A 13016-nucleotide genomic window follows, 5' to 3' on the forward strand; every position below is an offset into this window, starting at 1 on the left:
ATGTTTCTATATGCCACCATTACACATTATTAACTTTGTGTCTCCTCTCTCCCGTAGTGTGTCCTCTCTCTCTCTCCCTGTACCTTTCTGCAGGTTGCCCTGGCCCTGGAGCTCTATGTCTCTGACGAGCAGTCACCAGCCACATCGACCTGATCAGTGTTTGATTGTTGTGTCTTGTTGCTTTTCTTCTTTTGTCTCTCCTCTATCCACTCACCCCAACCGGTCGAGGCAGAAGGCCGCCCACCAAGAGCCGGGGTCTGTCGGAGGTTTCTTCCGTTAAAGGGAGTTTTTCCTCCCCACTGTCGCCCAGTGCTTGCTCAAGGGGGATTTGTTGGGTTTTCCCTATGTAATAATATTGATAACAGTAAGGTCTAGACCTTACTTTGTAAAGTGTCCTGAGATGACTTTTGTTGTGATTTGGCACTATACAAATAAAATTTGATTGATTTTTTTCCTCCTCCTACCTTTGCTAATCTCTGCATCTAAAGTCATCTGTTTATTTTATTTGCTTATTTGCTGGGGCTGGTTATGTCAAAGACGTATCTCTCGTTAAGATAGAGACAAAGGGAAAAAAATTCAGGTCTGACTTTCCGACCACAACTCATGTCTCAGAGCCACACTGTCTTCAAGTAGCAGATGAACCTGATACTGCAGACTTTTTAAAGCCTGATCACATCTTTCAAAGCAGTGGCAGAAAGATGAGGTCTGTGGCACTCCACAGTTGGGAAGGTTCAGCTGCTGGTACGCATCTGAGTCCAGCCAACTGTGCTGCATTTAATTCATACCTTGTACTCAAAAGCTTGTCAGAAAATAAAACACATGTATGAAAGCAAAGAAAGGCCATACATTTTTGGATGTTCTGTTGAAACCTATCTCTGTTAATTTCCCCTCTTTGAAATTTGCAGGACAGACATTTCAGCTTTTGAAAAATTTCTCATCTTTTTAGGAAGGTTTCTTTTTCTTTTCAGGTTCACAAATAAATTTGATTCAGAAAATTCAAGAGTCTTTTCTTTCTTGGGTTATGTGCGGGTCAGTGTAAGAATGTGTGAGAATGTGAGTGAGAAAGTGTTAAGTACATTCAGAGTCACTAGAAACAAAAGTTGAATTCCTTCATTGTGGCCAATGAAGCTGATTCTGATTTTAATTCTGATTCTCCTAGGACAGAGGTTTAATGAAAGTTTAGGGTTGTTTTTTTTTTACTTAAATTATGGTGGCTAAATGTTGGTCCATTTTCAAGAACTTAATTTTTTTTTTTTTTAATTTTTGGATATTAAAATGGGTTTACCATTTTCACAAATCTGAAAACAATTGATTTTCAGCAATTTGAGTATAGCTCTTTATATTGGACACTATATTTCAATGTAAACTTAAATACATTACAAGAACTTAATAATGAGTCAGTATTACAATTAGTTATTTATGTCCTTAAGTCATTTTTTCCTTCATTTCCTTTCCCATTTTTTGCAAAACTTGGGAAAAAAATCCAGCAATAAAATGGAATTGATGCAAGGTACAAGCTGTAAGAATATTTCTCAACAGTAGCTTCTGGTTTATAGATCTGTAACTTCTTCACCGTGTCACAGATGTCTGACAAATCTACACACCAAAATACAATTAAAAAGAAAAAAGGACTTTATTTATATGTGAATTTTAATAAATGCTGGACTGGCAGGCTGCTTCACGCAGGCAAACCACAGCTCTAAGGCTGAGGCACTTTCAGTTCACTTCACTCAACATGCAAATTGAAATTGTAATTCATTTACAGGGAGATAAGAGTGCTACTCTCTCTCTGTAATGTCATTATAGATTGAATATTAAATAACCTTTTGATGGGGATTTCCTTACAGTTTGAATGTCCACTTTCTGGGTTAATTGGACTGAATAGAAGGTGGCCTGAACTCTCAACTAACTTAAATTCAGTACCAGTTCAGACTTGTTTGGGCTCTAATTTCTGTGTATTTCAATATGCTTGACAACCTGGCTCCGGATAAGCAGAGGAAAATGGATGGATGGATGGATGGATGGGAAAAAAACAATGCAGCTATTTCAAGCTTTTGTCCTCACACCTTTACATTCTGTGTAGAGTTGCTCATAATTTAGGCCAGATTTTGTATAAACAAATGAGATATAATGAATTAATTTATGAGTTTTGGAGTAGTAGTAGGTAGATTTTTTTTTTTTTTTTTTTTTTACTGTTGGACCACCCCATAGACTGCACATTACCAGTCAAATGTTTGGAGACATTTCAACTAGGGCTGGGCAAGATAACGTGTTATTTTTGTGTTAACACATTACTTAACGCTAACAATTATTTTATTGCGCATTAACACAGTTTTGTTTATTATTATTATTATTTTGAAAGTCCATTGCTCAGTGGCTCTGAATACACATATAGACAAACCATGGGTCACTGGAGGGGTGGGATGTTGGATCAGTACTGGCTTGGGATGGGTGTCATCACGCATTTCAAATAATGAGAGCATTTGGGGTGGGCCTAAGACTGCTGCAGCACTCATATGAACTGGAACTGAATAGAACTGGCAGGGACAGAAAAATGGAGAAAGGTACAAAAATCTTACATGGACATTTTCATTTTAAAGTCTGAAGTATTACTTATATGCAATACACACTGTTGATGCCAGCAAACCACCCACCCAAATAAACAGTGGAGAGAGGCTTCAGTAGACTACGTCGGATGTAGCATGTGGGAGAAGTATAGATAAACAAAAGCAAGACAAGCTAACAAATGCCATAGCAAAGTGCATAGCAACAAACTGCAGGCCAATTAGTACTGTGGAAGATGTCAGTCTGAGGAACGTTATTAGGTTCGCAACGAATGACGGCACGTATGAGCCTCCCTCAAGACACACCATCACAAGAAGAATGCACAAGTTGTATGAAAAGGAGAGAGGACTACAAAAGCGACAGCATTAAAAACAAATGTTATTGCACTTTTGCTCATATAACACAATTTTTAAAATAAAAGTGCACAATACACTACTTTTGAATTCATTTTTGAATGCTGCTAATCATGTTTAATCACAGAAAATCATACAGTTAACATGATTAGGGATTTTAGTCATTGCCCAGCACTGATTTTAACATTAAGCTTAATGGGAAGTGTGTCCAAACCTTTGACTGGTAGTGCAAAACAGAAGATGTGTTACCACTTCCTGGCACTATGCAAAAGTGAGGGCAAACTATTGTGAATACATCTTGCTTTTGTGATGTATTTTGCAACCAGATTCTGCACAGTAGTGACCATACAGTAAGTGGTATCAGGCTACCAGTTAGAGCTGTTGAATCATGTGGAGGGGGTGGGGGTTATGACCTATACTGTGACCAAAAACTGGTGGCAGTCTACTCACAGTGGCCTCATTTTGAAAAGAAGGCCTGAAAAATCTTCCTTGTTAATGCAGGCGGCCTTTAGCTTCAATGCACAGCATTTCCTGTCAAACTTGATAAAACCTGTAAACTTTTGCTTTGGCTTTCTGTCTTTCATTCAAGTCAAGTCATTTCCCCAGTTGGAGAAAAGTATGACAAATTTTAAACAGCATCAAGAAAAAAATAAAGTTTCTCTTTATTGACGCTTGAATGACAAGTTGAACTGACAGGAGAATACAGACAGCTGACAGAGAGAGACAGACAAAGACTGTCAATGTACATGCTTTCAATCACGTGCATGGCACAATCACACACAAGCACACCGAACCTCCCACGCTATCAAAACAGTCTCACCTGACAAATTAGAATGTATGCAAACCTGTTGGCTTTTGACATTGCGGGTGTCTGTCACATTTTTGTCAGAGCTACACATAGTTTCTCTTCAAGACAAATGAAACCAAAAAAGAATCCACGTCATCCCCGCCCCCTCCCCATGTCAAATGAAGCAGGATTAGGAAGCAGAAGTCAGCATCACAGGCTGCATATTTCTGAGTCTCCCACTGTAATTTCTGAGGCCTTTTATAAACGATTCAGTAGTAATGTTCATGGTTTGTGAATGAAGCTGGGTCTTATGGTTTCAAATTAAGGATTTAGTTTATGGTTTTCTTATCAGATCTGCTGGAACGATCATTGGTCAAGTAAAAATGTCTAATATGGTGTAGAAAATATAACAAGAAGATGATGTCTTAATAGCATAAATAGTGAAGAAAAATTCCAGGGATGTATATGATGGCAAATGCTGACAAAGCTTACAACCTCAGGGACTCATAACATGAAGAGGGAAAATCATGTTGCAGGTACTGTAGAGTTAAACCCAGCACCATCTCTGGCCAAGATCTTTCTAGCAGAAAAACTAATTGTAATCCACCAAGTTCATTCATTTTTTAGAGGAAATCATCAACAGTTAATCACTCAGGAGCTGGATTATGTCAGTGCTGCAAAGTTTGAGTTTTCAAAATGGAAACAGTTATTTGTGACCTTCAACTAACTTCTTACCTTTGTAGAAAAGCAAGTCATTACTTTCTGAGGAATGTGCTGCAGAGGTGCATGCGTCCAACTGAAAATAATTAGCTGGTTTGCTGGGCAGCAGAGTTTGACAAAGGCGTTGGCAGGATTTTTGCATATACTTTTAATAAGCATGTGTTGTGCCAACCATTGTTGAAATTTAGCCCGATTTCTGCATTTTGGAAGCACTTGGAGTGTGTGGGGAGTATGTGTGCCCAGACAGCATTTTAACATAGCCAGCCGATTTCTAACAGCCCACAGTTAAAAGGTGACTCACAGATTCCTCTCCCGCTCCTTCTGCCTCTCTTTCTCACCAACCCAACTTTTACTGATCTGTTTGTCCCTGGGTTCCATTTGCTTTCTCTCCTTTTTACCACTTTGCCTAATTTTCTCATTCTTTCACTGCCTTACCACCCCCTCTCTCCTGGATGGGTGCTGACTATAGCAGACTTTAGGACAGAAGTGTTTTTCCTGTGCTCCCCCACCTCCTTTTCTTCAACTCTGCCAGCGCCAAACTCAGCAAGTTTCAGTATTATCATCCTATGCTTCTAACTTTTATGTTGTTTTATTTGCTTTTTTGAATTGAAGATCCTATGTTTTATGTGGCTTTATATTCCAAAGATTATAATAAAAAAATGTATTGACAAAAATGCTTAGTGTAGTCCTAATAACATTCTTTGAGTTACAAAAGTATCTCTTCTACTGTTGTCCATCTTAGATTTATTAAAAAACTGAAACAGTAATAGGGATTTAAATTCCCCTGCAATTCAAAATTAGGAGATACACATACACAAGAAGTTACACAGGGAAGGTTGTTTCACCATTAGAGATGTACAAATAAAAAGCAACACCAAATGTTATTCACTAGAGCTGCTGATAATAAAAAAAAAAAAAAGTTTCCTGACACACATGCGCATGCACATACATAGCCCTTGAGGGCCCTTGGGACTTCAAAGAGCTGTCTACTGTACCTCAGCGACACCTCAACACCAGGTGCTGTAAAACAGAGGAAGGAAGGAGGGAGGGATGGCAGTGTATGGAAATGTATCAGAGGGAAAGGGAGAAAGAGGAGAGAGATCTGAAGGGAGACTGGCCATGAAAGGGAAAGAAAAATAAAATTGGAGGTGGAAGGAGAATCAGAGGAGAGGGGAGAGGAAAACAATACAGAGGAAAAGGGGAAAGACAAGAGTCGGAAGAAGGCAGAAAGAAATAGAGAAAAAAGCTTCGAAATGAGGAAGAAATAAGCTAAGAATCACAAAAATGGATGAAAGCTGACCAACAGACAGGCAGACTTAAAAACAGGCAGACAGAAAGTTACAGCCAGAGACAAAGAGATGTGGGGGAGGGCAGTAACACTCATCTGCTAATACCCTGGCTGTTTTGTTGTGAAGAACTCCAGTTCCCCTTTTAATGGTGAACTATTCCTTTAATTACAGCAGTAAAACAAAATCTCGCACACAGACACATACTGCTGTTCCTCTCTGCCTGACAGGAAATGTGGTTCAGAGTGCAACGTGACAAGTCACAGTTCAACTTTTACAACGTGCCTAACACGCACACACAGACACATGCTCACTGACATGCATCAAAGTTCAAATGTGAAAGCAGCATTTATATGAAAAGGTTTTGTCAGCAACCTATATGGGGCAGAAATGTGGGTCTTTGTCTAATTTGGGTGCCTTGTAAGCTTTGAATTAACTTGTTTAGAAGCTGTCAATCATGCAGACGGGCAGACTATGTGGGATTGAAGAGAAACTCTCAAGGAGAGCCTATTCTTAACTTAAAGCCATTTGGCACTTGTTTTGATCATAGTTGCCTTGCAGTACAATGACTGCAAATATATTTGTATTGCTTCCTCAATGAGACCTTTTGAGTTACACAGGAAAAAGGAACCCTGGAATATGGTGGTGGTAGTGCCTTGTTCATTCTGTTGTGATGTTTATCATACAGGAAAGTGGAGGCAGGAGTTCAGCAGCAGCTTTCAGACTTATGCTCTAATTGAAGAAGTCTTTTCATGGGTCATGTGGATGAATCATGTCACAACATTTTGTTGAAATTGTTGGACTGTCACATAGGTGCTGTTAGGTATTTTTAGTCAGATAGAAATTGGATAGATACTTTATGTATTAGAAATGTTTAGTGGAGATAGGATGTCTAGTTAGACTGTTAAATGCTTAGTCATGCTTATGAGTTTCTACAGGGTACTTCTGGTCAAGGATAACTAGAGAGAAGAGTTGATGACTGTCAGCAGACAGGGTGTTTAATATTATTATTATGATGTGTATAACTGTAGCCTTAGCCATAATATGTTCTTATGTTTAAGTCACGACATGTTACTAGAGGTCGTGAGAATGTTTTTAGCTACACACCACTTAATCAACAGACACACACACACATTCACACATTGATTTGCTTCATGTTTTGACTACTGCTATGACCAGCTGCAAAGCTGGTAACAGAGACGCCTCGGTTGACGTGTCTGTGTAGTATGGGGCTAGCCCAACCAAAGGGATATAATGTATAGGCCTGGTGGGTGCAGGGTCTTTCATCTTACATCTGCCTGCGAGCAGTTTGGAGGTGCAAGATACCTGAGTGTGTAATGTTAATTTTACCTGTGATCCTTTGAATAGATCAGAACTGTTTTGTAGTTACTTGGACTGTCCTGTCTCTCAGAGTTAGCAATGGTAACAAGAGCCATAATCCTACAGTGCACTAGAAGAAGATCAGTACTAGCCTAATACACTATCTCTCAGCTCAATATGTAGTTAGAGATGGATAGCTTAGCATAAAAATTAAAAGCTTGAGGAAACAGTTAGCCTGTCCCAAGGCAAAAAGTCTGCATAACAGCACTTAAACCTCAATAATGAACATGTTGTATATTGTTTGTTTAATTCATACAAAAACAAAAAAATAAAAACATGTTTTTGTGTTCTTGGCCTGTCCACAGTCATAACCATTGTGTTACCAGACCACAGAGGATACTTCAGGTTTGTACTGATTAGACAAAAGAGATATAATGTTTAAAAGAAGGGCTGCGTTTGTACAGCTGTAGAAAAGTGTCGTTTTACTGGATGTACATGTCGCAAAAGTGAAGTGGAACCGTGTTTAAGAGGAACAAATATGAAAGTATTCAATTACAAAATGGTCAGTTGCTCAAAGTAGCTACTACAAGGCAGGGAGTATGATGAAATACAAATTAACGTTTGGTGAAGTGCAGTGATATTTTCTTGCATATTTTCTCTATTTTTGTGCAAGGAAAAAATTTGTAAGACCAGGGTTCAGTACTTAGTCTGCAGTTCTGCTCATACAATGCAAAGTTGACAGTATACAATAAAGTAATGTATCATACTCTGCAACTACATACTGCTGAACACCCAGTAGTGAAACTCCAGAGCTTAATTCATACTCAACGCTCTCCAGTCATAATGTAAATTAAGACTGCATCTTATTCAATAACGGAGCCATTTGCATTCTTCTCACAAGTTGTTCAGCAGAATTGTTTCATCAAAAAAAGGTTTCAGTTTTTGAATCTGGAACATTGTGCACATGTGCTTCACAGGTGGTGTGCACCACCTCTAAGAACTCTCAATTGAACAGCAACTGAGGACATGCAGGCAAGCAAGGTCATGTAAAAACATGACAGCCCTTCACCTTGAGCAAGACACCAAATGCTCAGTAGCTCCAGCAGTGGGGTTCTGAGCTGATGCTGACCTCTGACCTCCTTGTGGATGGCAGCAGGTCAAAAGAGATTTGCCCTATGTGGTTTAATAAAGTATCATCATCTCAATACAGCTGTTTGTATCTTTGCCAGTTTAGATATCATCCTGCAGACCTTTCTGTAGATATCCGTGATAATACCTTGTCACGGCAAACTACCTGCAGAACTTCCCTAACAGTTCTGCAGGTCCAGATGTCAAATGATAAAGAAACAATTAGCTATGGAGTACATGTCCTACCACTCTATAATTTCTCAGTATTGAAGCTCCAATTTATCACAATATCACACCTCTTTTATTTTGAATTTGCTTCTATTTCATTTTTTGTGTTGCTGCAGCATTCAGAAATCACATACAGTTTAACCATGTTTGTTAGTCAGTATAAGGCACACAATGTAACAACAGTACGTTATAGGCAAAATACATTAGCATCAGTAGTTTATAGTTTAACTGTTAAGTCACAGACATGTTATTCTTTCTGTGACTTTTGTACAGATTTGTATATGTTTCTGGGACAAAGCAGCACAGAATGTCACAGGCAAATCTTTCACATCTCAGTGTACACTCCTTGCAGTGTTATTGCACAAGACCAAAGCCCAGCTAAAGCAAACTTAAAAAACTCAGAACACTGGCATTCTTTCCTTTTCTTTTGGTCTCTCATTTTCCCTGTGGTCAACAATCCCTCTGCTGCCCTTTATCCCCAAATCCCCATGGACAGAGAGTCAGGAAGGAGAGAATGCTTAAATGCTTTGAATGATGGTGTGGAATGCTAAAGAGAAGTGTGTGTGTATGGTGGTAGGGGGGCGGCAAGACGAGGTTGGGGGGTCTCCTGCCTGGTTTAGGATCTGGTATGCTTGACTGAACAACAGCAGGAGAAAGAGAGGAAAAGAAGAAAAAAAGCTCCCCCACCACAACCTGCCTTCCTAACTTCTAAAGACAGACAATAGCTACTGACTGGCCTGGCAACCCTCTGTGTGTGTGTGTGTGTGTGTGTGTGTGTCTTCACACACAGGACATGTCCTGATGCAAAAAGAGGGAAGTCTGCTCTAACCAACTTTAGATCTCATTACTCTGCTCAGCCACATAGGCACAGCTCTCCCACATTAAATACAACACAGCAAAAATAGCCAAATCTAATACCCCAAACCTTCAATTTAAACCATGAAATCTGACAAATACACCCCCATGTGCTCTGAAACCACAAGTCTTAAATGTGAACCTAGTGGAGCTGAATACCTTTTTTGAATTTGAGGGTTTAAAAAAAAAAAAACAGATGCTGATGATTTTTTAAAACTCAGCAGGGTGGAACAGCTTCCTATAGTAAATGTCTTGGTAATAATTAATTACAGAGGCAGTGCAGCCAAATCAAGAAGGCAAGCATCCATTTGGAATCTCCTCATAAATAATAAAAGAGCACAACAGATTTTTCTTTTTTTCTTTTGAGAAGACTAGATGGTTATTAGGAGCATTAAAACAACAGCCTTTATTGTATTAAATGCACCTCAAGATGGACAATATCACTGCAAGACAAGACTATAGAGGTACTGACTGTTTAGGTGGATGAACAGTGTCAAGTTATCTCATGAAAGCTGATATTTTATCGCATTATTGTAAAGAAAAGCAGGTAGTGTGGTGACAACAATGAAGTGCTACACCTTCATTCATTATATAAATATCTTTAATTGTTTTAACCGTAAGAATATAAAACAATTTAATTTGGGGATTCTGCATTTTTTCTTTTTTACAAACACATAATATACAGTACATCTTTTTATTTTCAAACACACAGCTTTAACAGGACGCACATCTGTATATTAATTTTCTAGCAGGTCATTGCATTACATTAAAACACGTGTACACAGGCATCCGTGCACACGTGTAAATGCGTGTGTGTGAAAGAAAGAGAGACGAGGACAGAGAGGAGGAGAGACGCATTTGTGTAACCCAAAGACAGAGAGAGAAAAGTAAAATAATCGATCACTCCTTATTCTAAGCATGTCTCAAAATGGATTCAGGGTATTTTTATTCAGGGAGAAGAAAAGGGAGAGATGAAGAAGAGGAGAAAAAAAAAGATACTCATCCCTTTCTTCCTCTCTCTCTCTCTCTCTCTCTACAGTGCTGAGAGCCACATGAATACGAATGCGACCAGTGCTGGCATTAACGTGGGAAAATAAAACCATAGAGCAAACCCTGATGTGTATCGATCAATAAAGGGATAGAAATCACTGAAATTTGAAGTATGGTGCTTTGAACATCCACTGACATTTATTTCCACCAGCATCCCGTACAAAAGATACAAGATATTCCTAATCTTATATCATACTTGCACTAATAGATACTGTGCTTAATAATGTGCCGATCATGCCTTTTTACGATTCACCTCGCACCAATAAGCACTGGTGAAAGTTTGAACACAACGTGTCCCTAAAGGGCGATAAAGTTGGACTTTATCCCTTAAAATTAAAAACAAACAATAAAAAGCTCTTGCACACAAATGGGTCTATTTTTTGTGCATAAACCGCCTTCCTCTTAGAATATAATTTTAGATTTTACAGCTCGCGTTCTATTTCTCTCTCAGGGAAGTTGTTGCTGTTTATGTGGGTAAATTCACAAAGGTAGTTAGATTGTGTCCGGATCTCCTTTCTCCAGCTCTGCTCGTGGAGGGAGGGGATGGAGGGTTGGGGGAGGGGGCAGACACAGTCCCTTTAGGCACATTTTCTCCCAGTCTCTCCTTCTCACTTTCCTTCTGTTTTTTTGAACAGTACACCCTCTGAAATCAACCACATTCGAGGTAGCCAAATGTTTTTAGGTGTGATGACTATGATGGCCAGATGCCTCAAATCAAGGCTTGCTGTAAAAATAAAAGTTGCATTCTTAAGTTTTAAAACCTTACTTTGATGTAAATGAAAATGAATCTAGCAGTATGGATGAATTCAAGTTTCACTTCAAGAATTTTCTGGAAGCAAGTGTCAATAAATGAAGCAGATTATTCTAATAGTATGAAGAAAATTACACTTGATTTTGTTTTTAAAAATGTGTGAACCAAGATGATTTGCATTGATGTTATTCCAGTCCAATGTCAGAATTTTAAAGATATTAAAAGTCAGTATGAGATCAAAACAATTGCTAAAAGGGACTTTTATGAGCTCATGACAAAAGTAAGTTTGAATTGCTTCCTACCAGGCATAATATTAAGTCACATCAAACACTAAAAATAAAACATTTCAACATAAAATTGCGGTCACATGGGAGAAGCACAGCTTAAACAAACATTTCCAATCACCTCACTTTCTCACTCTCTGTCATCTGCCAGAGTCCCAGGTTCAACACTTTAAGGCAGGGGAGCTGTGTGATCCTCTCCAGTCCCCTTTTGGTGATCTTGGTACATCCATACAGGTCGATGCCAGCCAGCTGGGTCAGATGGTCAGCTATGAGCTCCAACCCTTTGTCCGTGATGCGCACACACTGTCCAATGTTCAGGGTCCTCAGCTCATGCATCTGCCTCACCATCCGATTTATTCCATCGTCAGAGATGTGACACGAACACAGAGACAGAGACTTGAGCTGGTACAACCCCTGGGCAATGTATGCCAGGGTCTGGTCCCCAATCTTGTCACAGAAAGAAACATCAAGCCCAGAAAGCCTTAGGGTGCCCATGGCAAGATGCATGGTCCCTGTGTCGCTGATGTTGTCACAGGAACGTAGGTTGAGGCTCCACAGTGAGGCCATGTGGGAGAGATGGATCATCCCTGCGTCTGAGATCCCCCCACAGAAGCTCAGATTCAACACTCGGAGCTTGGTCAGCCCCTTGGAAATGTGCTTGAGTGACAGGTCTGTCAGTTTCTGACAGTCCTGGAGAGTCAGGTACTCCAGGTTCAAACAGCCCTCTGCTGCACTGCGGGTCATGCCCGCCAAATGTCCAATGCCCACATCTGAAACATGCCTGCAGGATCTCAGATTGAGACTCTTTAGCCTATGGAGGCCCCAGGCTATCAACAGGAGTCCAGTATTGGTGATGTTGCTGCAGCCACCAAGCTCCAACACCTCCAGGTTCTTTAGATACTGGGCTATCCTGCCTAGACTGGAGTCTGTGATCTGCTTGCAAAGACTCAGGTTCAAAACCCTCAATGATGGGATCTCCTGCACAAATGCATGACCCAGCCCGTTATCTGTGAGATTGTAGCAGCCAGACAGGTTGAGAGACTCAATATTAGGCATTCCCTGGATCACATAGCTCAGGCTACGGCGCAGAGAGAGGATCTGGACTCTCCGGATGCCCCTGGCCTGGAGGCTGGGGAACAGAGAGGGATTGGCCCGGCGGAGGTGCAGCTTGGCCTCCACCCCCCTCCACACTGACTTGTGGTAGGATGCGTCCCTCCAAGCGATACACACTTGGGCTACCCTGCCTTTGTCCCTCACATCCAGATAGCTGAAAATCATGGCCAAAATTTCCGGGAAGAGGCACGAAATGTGCGTCTCCATTGTTTTTCAAAACCCAGGCATATAAGAATTAATACTCCACACCTCCAATGCTGAAAAAAGAAACCAGGCAAACACCCCCTTCTCTTGCAATTATGCAAAACAGTCCCAGTTATCCAGAGAAGTAAAGAAAAAAGGAAATAATCGTTGTTTGTTTCACTCTCTTTTTTTCTCACATTGAACTGTGCAAAATCGATCCAACTCGCTACAATCCCACGTGATCCGGTCCGGTTGCGCAGTAGGATTCAAATACATTAAAAAAGAAAAAGAAAAAACAAGAAAAACGTTTATTCTGCCTCAACCCCACTCTCCGCCAAAAAGAGGAGGAGAGGAGGCGAAAGGAAGGAGGAGGAGATGAGGAAAAAGCGTCGA

General features: G+C 40.2%; 2 protein-coding genes across 2 annotated transcripts in view; one reads left to right on the forward strand and one right to left on the reverse strand.

Annotated features, from left to right (window-relative positions):
• The window catches only part of wnt5b (wingless-type MMTV integration site family, member 5b), a 95859-nt gene that overhangs the window by 47003 nt on the left and 35840 nt on the right, over nt 1-13016 (forward strand).
• Nucleotides 10734-13010, reverse strand: fbxl14b (F-box and leucine-rich repeat protein 14b). The gene has a single exon (XM_020599558.1). It carries the CDS (start codon nt 12645-12647, stop codon nt 11445-11447), a length of 1203 nt encoding a protein of 400 aa, XP_020455214.1. The 5' UTR covers nt 12648-13010; the 3' UTR covers nt 10734-11444.

Source organism: Monopterus albus, unplaced genomic scaffold, assembly GCF_001952655.1.
Source record: "Monopterus albus unplaced genomic scaffold, M_albus_1.0 scaffold41.1, whole genome shotgun sequence".
Classification (NCBI taxonomy): domain Eukaryota; kingdom Metazoa; phylum Chordata; class Actinopteri; order Synbranchiformes; family Synbranchidae; genus Monopterus; species Monopterus albus.